Below are 13,195 nucleotides of genomic sequence, written 5' to 3'. Positions count from 1 at the left end.
GTTTTAGCTAATGTCTCACTTGCTGTACAGAAGCTCTATAATTTGATGTAGTCCCAGCTGTTTATTCATTCATTTTCTTTGTTTTAGGTGATGTGTCTTTAAAGATGTTACTGATATATATGTTATATAGTGTTTTGCCTGTATCTCCTATATAATTTGTGGTACAGGTCTTACACCTAATTCTTTAATCTATTTTGAGTTGGTTTTTGTGCATGATGTGAGGCAGTATAGACCAATGGAATCGACTAGAAAGCCCAGATATTAACCCACAGACTTATGAACAACTAATCTTTGTCAAAGGAGCATAGAACATGCAATGGAACAAATAAATGGTGCTGGGAATATTGGACTGCTACATGCAAAAGAATGAAACCCATTTTAAAGTTTTTTAGGTGTTTGGAATGCAAGGTGATATTAGATATAGATAATAAAAATGAAAAGTAGCTTGTGAGTTTTTGTAGACATGCATGATCACTTCTCTCTAGTTAAGTTTGAGTGTATTGTAAGGCTCTTTATTAGAGATAATGTTAACAAGTCCCAGTCAAAGAGTCTCAAGTTACTTTCTGTAAGTGAAAGAATATCTGAACCATTAAAATATTATTCCTGAATATTATTACTGAATACTTACAGCATTTTTGCTTATAGTATTTTTAAATTAAAAATTTTACTGAGGTATTATTGCTTTATAACAATATATAAGTATAAGGTGTGCATCATCAAAAATCACCACATACTATATTAAGTTTCCACTAAAAATTCAAATGTTTACTGCATCTCTTTTGATCTATAAATTCTCTAGTAAACATCTTGTAAGAAAGCTGTTCATCTTTAGTATCATATTTTTGTAGCCTTGAAATTGTTGGGGTGAGGGAATGATATGGAGGGAGGTCAGATTGGGAACACTCACTACTATCCCTGGTGAAATCTCTAATATCCTCACACCCCTGATGGATCACATTTAGATAATGCACCCCTGATGCATTTAGATAGTGAAGTCTAACTCTGAACTTCAGACAAGTCCTGATGGCCACTGTTTTTTTCCCCTAAGCACTATGCTTGCTGATTTGGGTGTTGTGGTACTAAATATCTATTTCTTATAGCAGTTTCTAGTCAATTAAATATGCTGCCATCAAGTAATGCCTACTTAGAGACAATCTTTGTATCTAGGGGATATTCTCTGTATATTCAATTGTCTTTTGATCACATATTTGAGGTTTTGGTTAATAAGCTTTAAAGTTAAGACACAAAATGTCCTGTCTCTGTCTCGTTTTACTACCTTTGGCAAAGGCTTGAGAAACAGCTTTAACCACTTAAGGAGATGCAGTAAAAGCACAATCTGGAAAGTGTGATTTTAAGGTTTTAAAATTAATACTGTTAATTGCACATCAAGATGATTTTTCTTGGCTTGTTATAAAGAAGTGGGCTTGGGTCCTCCCTGGTGGTGCAGCGGGTTAAAGCACTGCACTGAGAAGCTAAAGCCATTTCTGCATGAGTTCGATTCCCGCCTGCCCCAGAGGTGACCACATGGCACGGCAGACCTCTCCTGACCCGTCCGCTGCTCCCTTCAGCAGTGTACTTCCTCGATCTGCCTGTCCTGTTCCCCACTCTGTCTCTGGTAAAGTCTCTCGCCACCCCTGAGCCTCTGGCCTGTACCCCAGTTCTGTATGTATAAATAAATAAATCTTTAAAAAATTAAAAAAAAAAAAAGAAGTGGGCTTGGAAACCTCAGCAATATAATAACTGAATACATTGTGGCAATTTAACCACTAAGCCTAATACACAGTTCCGCTCCCTGGCCTCCAGTGCTCTCATTGCACCTAACCCTCCAGCCCTAATCCAGAAACCCTGGCTTCTGGGAGCATTTTAATGAAAGTCTGAAATTTTGATGACCTAGTCTATCTTCATTTCAATTTTGAGTTCACTTGACCTTTTGAAGACTGATTATGCTGTTAAAAATAATTGTGCTTCAGAGAAGAAAATAGCTTTGTGTCTAGGGTACAGAAGATAGTTTTAACCATTACCAAGTTTCCAGATTTTTTAATAAGAATTGTTTGTTTATATTTGAACAAGTACATTAATTTGCTTTAGTAACTTAGCAAGAGCTGTCTGATGACCAGTAAAAATAATGCTGTGGTTGCCAAGGATGGCGGCATTGGTTACTTACTGGTAACTCCAGTGGTTGTGCCTATGTCAGGGTCTGTAATTTTCATTATCAATGATCTGGATAATTGATGGGAGACTAATCACTTGCAAAAATCATAAATATTGAAGGAAATTTATTTTGTGAGAAAATTGAAATGGTTGGAAGGGGGCAATATTTGAGGGTTATTTGTATTTTTATCTTTCCAGAAGCAAATTGTTTAGATTATTATTTAATTGGAGATTATTATTTAATTAGATTATTATTTAAAGTAGAATATTAATTCTACTAGTTAAGGGCAATCACAAATTCAAAGTGATTCTGTAGCAATAATCCTCAGCCCTCACTGTAAATTAGAATTGGCACCTGGGGAGCTTCTAGAAAAATTAAATTAAACATCAAATATTAAATAAAAGACCAAGACTTTGGTATTATGTTTAAAACCAATGTGTAGACAGAATTAAAAATCACTGTTGTATGACTAAGTGGTGAGTTTAAGTCTACTTGGAAAGGGTTGTGAGTTAAGCTCTGTCTCAGACCCTGTACTAACTATAGTAGTGACAGTCTTGTACTGAGGTCTCTGTTTTCCCTCACTTTTATTGAACCAGTGGTGTGGAGACAATCAAGAATATATTATACTTCCTATTGTTTTCTGTGTTGTGTGACCAGCAAAGGCATAGGATATTAAGATGTTATTATATGCTAATAGTACAACTTAACTCTGGGTTTTATTGAGAGATTATCTTGGTGTAAATTATTTTCATTTAAAAAGACAATATTTGGTTTATATGATAGAGGTATAAAATCAAGAGCACAACAGGGTGGTTCTTATCTTGAAGAAAAAAATGAAATTGCTTTCTCTAAATTCATATAAATATACCTTAAACATTTTCCCACACTATTTATTGTAGTGTTTAATGTGTCATTAAAATAGAATTGGTGCCAGCATATTAGAATTCTTTTAATGCTTTTCCTAAGGCTGTTTAGATGGGAAACAATTCAACATAGAATGGAGTCTTAATGAATTAAAATTCATTATGAGGTGGCAGAAATCATACCCTCCCACTCCATACTACATTGTGTGCCATCCAAATGGGAAATATTTTTATGATTTCCACTTGGAGTTTCTTTGCTTTGGCAAAGGCACCTACATTACTCAAAATCACAGGAGTTAAAACCACTGTTGTATCACTATACATTGGCAGCAAGTGGAAAATTACAGTGAATTTACATGAGTTTGGCACTGCCATTTTTATATGAACCAAACAACATTACACAGTGGCATCAAATTCCACCAGAAATTGCAGGTCATCAGTTTTGAGGATGAGCAAGCATATGGAAGTCACCTATTTCACCCTGCCCCCATTCCCAATCCTCCAGGAGCTCCAAACCCAAACCAGCCAAGTCTCAGGAGATTTTGCTCTTTTTAAAAAAGTCTTAAGGTGGGCCCTCCCTGGTGGTGCAGCAGGTTAAAGCACTGCACTAAGAAGCTTAAGCCACTTCCGCATGAGTTGGATTTCGATCCCCGCCTGCCCAGGAGATCCACATGGCACGGCAGACCTCTCCTGGCCGGCCCACTGCTCCCCTCAGCAGTGGACTTCGTCGATCTGCCTGTTCTGCTCCCCGCTCTGCTCTGTCTCTGGTGAAGCCTCTCACCCTCCACATCTCTGGCCTGTACCCCAGTTCTGTATGAATAAATAAATAAATCTTTAAAAAAATTTAAAAAAAGTCTTAAGGAGCAGACCTTTCTCTTTCAGGCCCCTATTTCTTCCTCTAACAATTATCATTACCAGGAAGTGCCCTCTTCACCCCAACCTGCACTGCAATTTCAATCCACTTTCTCCAATTTGATGGAGATAGAGGTCTCAAGCCTTATTCAAGAGAGATCAGAGATCATGTATGGGAAAAGCCCTTAATACATCTTTAAGCGCTGCCCCAATGTTTGGAATTCATAAAAGCATCACATGCCTGAAGAATTACCCTGTGCTTGCTCCTTCCCTTTGTTTTCTGGAGCATTGTTACTGCCAAGAAGAAAGTTACAGGCAATTTAGAATTGGAGAAGCACTAGTTCATTTTCATTTTAAGTTATTAATGAGAGTTTACTGTTAACTGAGGGGAAGAACCTGCTCTCAAGACAGGAAACATCATGCCTCACTGACTCTCTTCCTCTCCATCTTGTCTCTTCCCCTTCCATTTGTATGAATGACCTGAGACCTTACCTACAAGGCAGAGCTCTTACTTACTCTGTAGCCACTTCTTGCTTGTGTGAAAAACTAAGCTACCACATTAATATTAAAGATTGTAAAATTATAATGTATATGGACTTGAAATTTTTAGAATTCAAATTGGTATGTTATAAGGTTCTGGTCTGTTGTGAAGATTATAGTGAGACCATTAACTTGCAAAAGAAGATGAGGATAGGGATGAAACAGAAAAACTATAATTTTGGTTTATGTCTCACAAAATGGCTATTATGGAAAAGGTGGTGTTTTTATCAGTAAGCGATATGTTTCCATTGCAAACCAAGAAGTCAATCCCTATATCATAATACATGCAGCTACCATTCTGGTAAAGGTATTGTTTACTAACTTCCAGAAAATGTTTGAAAATTTACCTGCTAATCATATATGCAGAGGAACTTGTACAATCAGTTGTTTCAATGCCCTGGTTTGGGGTAGGTAGGAAAATACCCAAGCTTTCCACTAGTGATACTTACACAGTTTGCACTGGTTGGAGGATTTACACTCTCCCTTAGCCAGTGTACATTTTCAAAAGTTTCTTTACATATAACCTAAATCCCTCCTACTTAAAATTATTATAATTGGCCCTCCCTGGTGGCGCAGCGGGTTAAGGCACTGCACTGAGAATCTAAAGCCGCTTCCGCATGAGTTCGATTCCCGCCTGCCCCGGAGGTGACCACATGGCGTGGCAGACCTCTCCTGACACGCCCGCTGCTCCCCTCAGCAGTGTACTTCGTCCATCTGCCTGTTCTGCTCCCCACTCTGTCTCTGGTGAATCCTCTCACCCTCCGCATCTCTGGCCTGTACACCAGTTCTGTATGAATAAATAAATAAATTTTTTTAAAAAAATTATTATAATTACTTTTCAAGCAATTTCCCTACAGATTTTGAAGGAAGTACCCCCACTAAATACTTAATAAGTTTAAATGAAATTTGTAAGGCAAGAAGTCTTATCTGTACTTTGGGGTGATTATTTTTCTAACTAAAGAATAATTTTTCCTATATTAATATATATCAGACTAAAATCATCCACACATAGCAGACATTTGGAGAACTTTTGCAAGTTCCAAGTAGTTTTTCTTGAAGTGATTATTTGGGAGATAGATTCACATCTTTGACCTCTAAGTAGATCATTGAAAGGAAGGAAAGTCTTTGTGCCCCTATAGGTTAGAAGTTTTAGATTGGTGCATTCCTTGTTAAAAAATAATGAAAACATAAAATAGATATTTATTTCTGTCATGCTTCCTTTGACTTAAATATATGGTTACCCCAAATATGATAACATAGTACCATCAAAGGAGATGTTCTCAAATTTATATAAATGCACATTATTCCTGATTTAATATTAAAAAAAAAAACAAACAGTGAAACCTTAGTGAAATAAAAGGGTAAGGCAAAATGGAGCTCAACCATGAGACTTCTAGAATCAGTGAATCCACCTGTTTTTTAAAAATGCTTATGCATGCAAGAACTGGGTACAGGGCAGTGGTGTGGGGTGTGAGAGGATTCACCAGAGACAGAGTGGGAGGCAGAATAGGCAAAATAACTTGAATACACTGCTGAGGGGAGCAGTGGGTGAGACAGAAGAGGTCTGCTGCACCATGTGGGTCACCTCCTTGACCAGGGATTGAACTCATGTTGCTGTAGATGGGATAGCTTCATAGTGATGCACTTTAACCTGTTGCACCACCAGGGAGGGCCCGAATCTACCTTTTAAAACTCTAAAGGAGTGTTTGAGTTTATATTGACTAGTGTAGTAGAACTTTTTGACAATAGGTTCTGAGATATTGCAAAAGAACATTTTATAAGAAAGCCAAAGAATTAACATTCTTTGCAGAAATAGTTATCCATTCCATCAGTGGAGGTAGGTAAGTCATTCTATTTGTGATCTGAATAATACTTACTTTGCCTTTAGAAGTAATTTGCAGTTTTTTCTGTGGGTTAGTAAGGTTAATCGACAAGTTTGCCTTCAATAGTTGTTGTATAGTAAATTAGATATTCTCAGCCTGCGCTTTCCTAAGCTAGTGTGTTGCTGTGATTGTTGAGATTTAGTGGGTGAAAGAAAAATGACGAGTACTAAAAAATGGTTTCTCTAGGATACTGTCTTTTCTTTTTCTTGTTCCACTAAAAAGTGTTTATTTCTGCATATAGTATATGCCCACTGTTGAATAATCATAACTTATAAAGGGTAAACAAAAAGCCAAAATCCCCCGTCGATCTTGGATGTTCCTTTCTCCATAGAAGGACGGAATTCTAAAGTCATTGTGCTCTCTGATATTCCCTTTATCTTGTATCTTCCCTGAAATTCAGCAACAATATTTAGTTGATGACAACTTAGAAAACAGAAAGCAGGGGGGATGTTGACCATCAGAGCAGAAAGCCCAGGCAGGGCGACTGGTTGGTTGACAGCAGATCCTGTCACACAACTTCCAGGTGATGCTGATTCCCTTCCTGCTCAAGTTAGGTATGCAAGGCTGAGGCAAAAAGAAAGAAGCCTCTTATTTCTAGGGTACATTATTTAAATATATTAGAATTGTCACCTTGGCCTCAAAACAGTTGGCTCAAGCATCATTTTTACTAATCTTCACTATGTCAGCAACTAACTGATTTTAGTTGAGTTTGAATTTCCTAACAAGATTTTCTCTTCTCCCTACTTCTCTGTTTCTAGGCTAGAGCTGAATGTGCTCAGACAGGAATTCTGAGCTCAACCGAAGCATGGAGAAATGTGATGAAAAATTGACTTTTTCCTTCTTTTTCTTGGTCAGTGTGCTGGAGAAGAGAAACGAGTTGGCACACGTACAGTATTTGTTGGCAATCACCCAGTGTCAGAAACAGAAGCCTACATTGCACAAAGATTTTGTGATAATAGAATAGTCTCATCAAAGGTAAGTTGTTTAACTCAATAATTGATAGTCATTTAGTAAATTGGAGAATGTACTTATTTTTATTTATGTTTCTGAGGAAGCTGGTGCATTTATATATATAGACATGGACATGCATTTCTATCAGTCATTTACCAACTACAGTAGTTATTAAATTGAAAGGCAGGTTTTGTTTTGTTTTGTTTTGTTTTTTGCCTGAAAGGCAGGTGTTTTATTTTGGTTTGTGTGTGTGTTTTAATTAAATTTTGTTGTGTCATAGCTGAAAGAGCATTCATTCCATTGCTCCCCATTATGATTTCACAGTACTTGTTAATTATACATATTACTTTCAGGGAGTTACTTGCTCAAAGCTTCCTGTACTGTCCTAAGTAGATGGACTAGGTTGTGAATAATTTGCGTTTTCTGAATGGTACAACATAGAATGACATTCATTGGTGTTTCCATTCCATTGTGGAGCTCTCATGTACACTCCTGGGTCTGAAAGGGTGTGTTCTGCTCAATACACCTCTGAAACTATTAAGAATTCAATCACTACAACATTGTCCCATTTAAGAATCATTTTACTTCCTCCTGTGGTAGTGCTCAGAGCCAGTGCTTGAAACTGAAAGACTTGTGTTTAAATCCTGACCCGCCCATTTACTGTGTGACCTTGCCAAAATTAATGTCTGAGTCTGAACGATCTCATCAGGGAAATGGAGTTAATATGAAAGTGTATGAAAGTGTATGAAAGCACTCTTTTTATTTCCTAGTCCTCAGTAATCATATTCTACAAGCATTAGTTTGCTCATCTTTTTTTGCCTGATAAAATTAGGTACTTAGGTGCTAGATGACTGGCCCACTGCCATCTCCTATGGCCTGGCACAGATCTTGGTCTTTTTCATCGCTTCCTTACATATACCGTACACCGTGGCAAGGGAGATCTAAAGTGTGGGTGATGATGGTTTCACTTCATGTTTGCAAACTCTTAGGATGTGAAATGCAGAATGATATCCTTCCTTTAAAAATTTAGCATTTTGGCCCCTCCTTGGTGGTACAGCGGGTTAAAGCACAGCACTAAAGAAGCAAAAAGCCACTTAAGCATGAGTTCCATCCCCGCCCGGAGGTGATCCACATGGTACAGCAGGCCTCTCCTGACCCGCCCGCTGCTCCCCTCAGCAGTATACTTCGTCAGTTGGTCTGTTCTGCCCCCCACTCCGTCTCTGATGAATCCTCTCACCACTCCTGTACCTCTGTCCTGTACCTCTGTCCTGTACCCTAGCTCTGAATGCATAATTAAATGAATCTTTTAAAAAATTAAGCATTTTGGTTGTCAAACATACACATGATTTCTCCTTTCAATAGTAATGTATAGTGGAGATTATACTTAGCTAGATTAATGTGTAAAATATGGACAGATTAAGTACTTGATGAGAGCTGATCTATTGGTCTATAGAAACTGAGCAAATTTACATAAAATACCTGTCTCCTATCAATCTTTAACCTTAGAGTAGAAATTTTATCCTCCGCCAAAAGTTCCCATACTTGTGCCCAAGATATAAATAATCCTTTCACTGAAAATTGTGACTCGCCTGGTCATATCCAGAAACAATCCATTACTCATCCTTTCATTCAGAACCATAGACTTGAAGAGTTGAAAGATCCTAAGAGGTCATCTTGTTAACTCACTGTCTTAACTGTAGATGGAGAAAGCAAACCTAGTGTCATGATGTGGAGAAAGCAAACCCAGTGTCATGATGTGGTGGCAGAATTAATGATAAAGGCTGAAGCAGAACTTTGTAAGGTCTACTGACTCCAAGTGAAGGAGCCCCTTTTATATCATTGGCTAGTTGGATGCCTTTCTCAGTTTTCTCTCTCCTTTTACATCAAGTAAAATACAGAATATTTTATTTTAAAGAGAATTGTTTTTCATAGTATTTTATATGGAAGCTTGTGAAGTCACACAATGATTGTAAAGTGACTTTTCATTGAGCTAGTCATCATTTGGCTATGATACACTTTGTGTGTCACATTTTAAAAGAATATAGAAGACTCAGTTTAATTCACAATTCTTTTTGTGTTAATAAAATATCTTTCATCAATGTAATAGAATGTTCTTTTAAAAAGTGACAATCCCGGGGCTCTCCCTGGTGGCTCAGTGGGTTAAAGCACTACATTATGAAGCTCTCCAAAGCCACTGCAGCATGAGTTCGATTCCCAGCCAGGGAGCAGACCCACATGGTGTGGCAGACCTCTCCTAACCTGCTCACTGCTCCCCTCAGCAGTGTATTTCTACCTGTTCTTCTCCACACTGTCTCTGGTGAATCCTCTCACCCAATACACCTCTGGCCTTTACTCCAGTTCTATAAGCATAAATAAATAAATCTTTAAAAATAAATAAATAGGCCCTCCCTGGTGGCGCAGCGGGTTAAAGCATAGCACTGAGAATCTAAAGCCGCTTCTGCATGAGTTCGATTCCCAGCCAGGGAGCAGACCCACATGGTGTGGCAGACCTCTCCTGACCCGCCCGCTGCTCCCCTCAGCAGTGTACTTCGTCGATCTGCCTGTTCTGCTCCCCACTCTGTCTCTGGTGAAGCCTCTCACCGCCCCTGAGCCTCTGGCCTGTACCCCAGTTCTGTATGAACAAATAAATAAATCTTAAAAAAAAAAAAAATAAATAAATAAATAAATAAATAAATAAATAAATAATAAAATAAAAAGTGACAATCCCTGCATTGGTAGAATAGTACATCTTTTCTCCTCTGTATATATGTTTTTCTAGTTACTCACAAACTGGTCTGCTTTTTTCATAAAAGCTCTAGAGCAGAACAAGAGTTATTAACAATATACTTTAGGAAAAAACCCAAAATCTTAATACAACAGGTAATTCTAAGGGGATAGTATACAGACCTTCATCCATGTAGACCTAGGAACTGGGTTTGCATTTAAGATAACATTTAACCTCTGTGTGTCAATTTGCTTATCTGTAAAAGTAGAGATAGTAAAGAAATGGAGATAGGATTATAGTGAGGATGAAAGACACCACAGAAAGCATGTAAGCACTGTACTTCCCATTTATGACACTCCGTAGATGGTAGCTGCTATCGTTATTTATGTTTCTGTGATAATACTGATGATTATTATTACAGCCCTGAGCAGTACTATTGATTTTCTCAGTCTTGAGTGTTTTGCACGTGTGGTGTGATCTCTCTTAAAAAGAGCCTCTGGGTCCATTCTAGAGAGAACAGCACTTTCATAATTTGACATTTTCCCCTCTCTTTGTCTTTTGACTGTTTATATTTGCAACCGAATCTTTTAACTGAAGAAATGTGCAATTTATAAAATGTTAACTCCTTCCTATCATCATGTCACCAGTTGATTTCTATCTCAACTCTTCAGTAATAAAAAATCACTTTCTTTTATTTGGGTGTTTTTTGTTTTTCTATTTACAAATATCAGTAATGTCTAATAATGAGAATAAGTCTTGTTAATGCAGATACTACTGTGAATGAATATTTTGACACACTTCAAATTTTACTTACAAAATTAATATTATTTTCCCCACATGAAACATTTGTGCTTCCTTTAGGAAGCATTTTCTGCAGCCTTACTACTTCTTCCGTGCACCCTGTAGGAACATTTGGGAATCAGCAAAAATTGTGTAGCTGTAGGAAATTCTGAAAATTCCTTTGATAGCAGAAGCAGCGTTTATTGCAACCTGCAAGGATCTTTAGCTTCCATTCTATTTCTCTGTTGTACATTTTGTTTTTCCTTTAAAAAAAATCCTGAACCTCAGCTTGAAGGCCCCATATGATAAGAATCAGTGATCTCCACCTGACTCTTTGAAAGTATGTCCAAGATCACACAGTACTCCTTTATGAAGGAATATCTTAGATTATAGTTTCAAGCCTAAACTTACTCTAACATTTTCTTCATTTTAGCCATCAGAGTTGTCAATAAAATTTATTAGATATCTCTTTACCTGAGTTTTATATATCCCATTGAAGATAACATTTTTTTAAAGATTGATCTATTTATGTATACAGAACTAGAGTACAGACCAGAGGTGCAGGGGCAGTGAGAGGATTCACCAGCGACAGAGTGGGGTGCAGAACAGGCAGACTGAAGAAGTACACTGCTGAGGGGAGCAGCAGGCGGGTCAGGATTGGTCTGCTGCGCCTTATGGATCACCTCTGGGGTCGGGGATTGAACTCCTGCTTTAGTGTCTTAGTGCTGTGCTTTAACCCCTGTGCCACGAGGGAGGGCCTTGCAGATAACATTTTTAACTTGTTTCTAAATCTTACTTCAGTGATGTCCTGGTAACTCCTTTTGTTCTTCTGAATTTAAGGTGGAAAGAGTGATACTTAAAAAAAGAACATGCTGCTTGACATTGGTAATGATAGCATACTGCAATGATGTTTAAAATTGGATTTAATATCTACACCAATGAAACTTAATAAAATGTATATAGTAATTTAGCAAAGTGAACAGTTCCTGAAGCTGGAGGTCTGCTTATTTACAACTAATCTTAGTATTTAGTTATTTTGTTCCATGACCGCCAAATTCTCCTAGTAGAAAAGTCAGCACTCCTTATAGGCCAGAAACAACTGACAGTTAACTTTACTAGCTACTTTATTTCTATTTCATTTTTTTTATTTACTTCCCTTTTTCTTGTTGATACAAAGACACAGTAGAACAAGTTGTTTGCCACTTTCACTTCTCTACCAGCATTTTAAGTGCTAAATTGGAAAAACTTTGGATATTGAATAAAGACAAGTAATTCAAGCTTACTTTTGCTTAAATTGAAAACAATAGACTCTCAACACTGAGATTCATTCCCGTCTCCTTCCTTTAAATTAGGAAAGTTATTTATCAAAGTTAGAAGATTTTGGTTTCAAATCATAGGTTAAAGATAGTTGAAGGGGTAAACCACATTTGTATACCAATTATTTAATTCACCACAGAGCAGATGCAAAATGCATTGTATGTGCTTGGGGAGCTGACATTTTTCTGTGGAAACCATTTTAAACATGTAAATGTGTAAACTTAAAATGTTTTTAAATTCATAGTTACCTGTTAATATAAAAGATCAAGTTACTGACTTCTAAGCAGGAACTTAGGACAGGAAAAAAATCTTGTTGTAGTTTTTTCTGAAACAACGGTTACAAACATTTTCTTATAAACACTTTCTTCCCGTACATTAACATTGTTGGGTGTTTGTAATAACTAAGCCTGAGTCCATATTTTGCATAAATAAGTCAGTTTTAATAACTTGGTATATATGGCTTTAATTCGATTTTAATTTAATCATAAAATTTTTACATATTTGGTTTTTGTTATGAAAATGGAGTAATATGCTAACAAGTCATTTTTTTTTTCTAGCAAGATTTATTTATTTATGCATACAAGTACAGGGGTAAAGGCCAGAGATGGGGTGGGTGAGAGGATTCATCAGAGACAGAGTAAGGAGCAGAACAGGTGGACTGATGAAGTACACTGCTGAGGGGAGCAGTGAGCGGACAGGAGAGGTCTGCTGTGCCATGTGGGTCAGCTCCCTGGCCAGGGATCAAACTCATGCCATAGTAGCTTGTAATAGCTTGATAGGGCTGAGACTTTAACCCCTGTACCACCAGGAGGCCCTACACAAGTTTTATTTTTATAATTTTTTTCTCATTTCTGTAGAACACATGTTTTAATAAATATTTCTCCTATGCCTTCTATCTGGCAAATACCAAGCTAGATCCCTGTGCTAATGGGGCTTAGGATATGCTCCCTAGCTCATGACCTGATATAAGAGAGACCAGGGGACAGAGAGCAATAATTTTCTGTAATGGGAATTAACCGGATTTCCTTTAGTAAGTTAAAACAGTAGTAAAGGAACAGTCCGCTCCTAGAAACAAAAACAAAAATGTTTCCTTTTGATATGTTAACTCCCCAGGAAGGCTCCTAATGTTTAT

General features: G+C 37.4%; 1 protein-coding gene across 3 annotated transcripts in view; it reads left to right on the top strand.

Annotated features, from left to right (window-relative positions):
* ATP11C (ATPase, class VI, type 11C) overlaps nt 1-13,195 on the top strand; it is a 160,688-nt gene that overhangs the window by 72,503 nt on the left and 74,990 nt on the right. For all 3 annotated transcript variants that reach the window (XM_012727202.1, XM_012727199.1, XM_012727200.1), the window contains exon 2: nt 7,146-7,265. In XM_012727202.1, the coding sequence (XP_012582656.1) occupies nt 7,146-7,265 (120 nt within the window). The remainder of the gene's footprint in view (nt 1-7,145; nt 7,266-13,195) is intronic.

This window comes from Condylura cristata, unplaced genomic scaffold, assembly GCF_000260355.1.
Source record: "Condylura cristata isolate star-nosed mole 26May11 unplaced genomic scaffold, ConCri1.0 scaffold00019, whole genome shotgun sequence".
Taxonomy (NCBI): domain Eukaryota; kingdom Metazoa; phylum Chordata; class Mammalia; order Eulipotyphla; family Talpidae; genus Condylura; species Condylura cristata.
The sequence above is the reverse complement of the archived record's forward strand: the minus strand, read 5'-3'. Positions and strand labels throughout refer to the sequence as shown.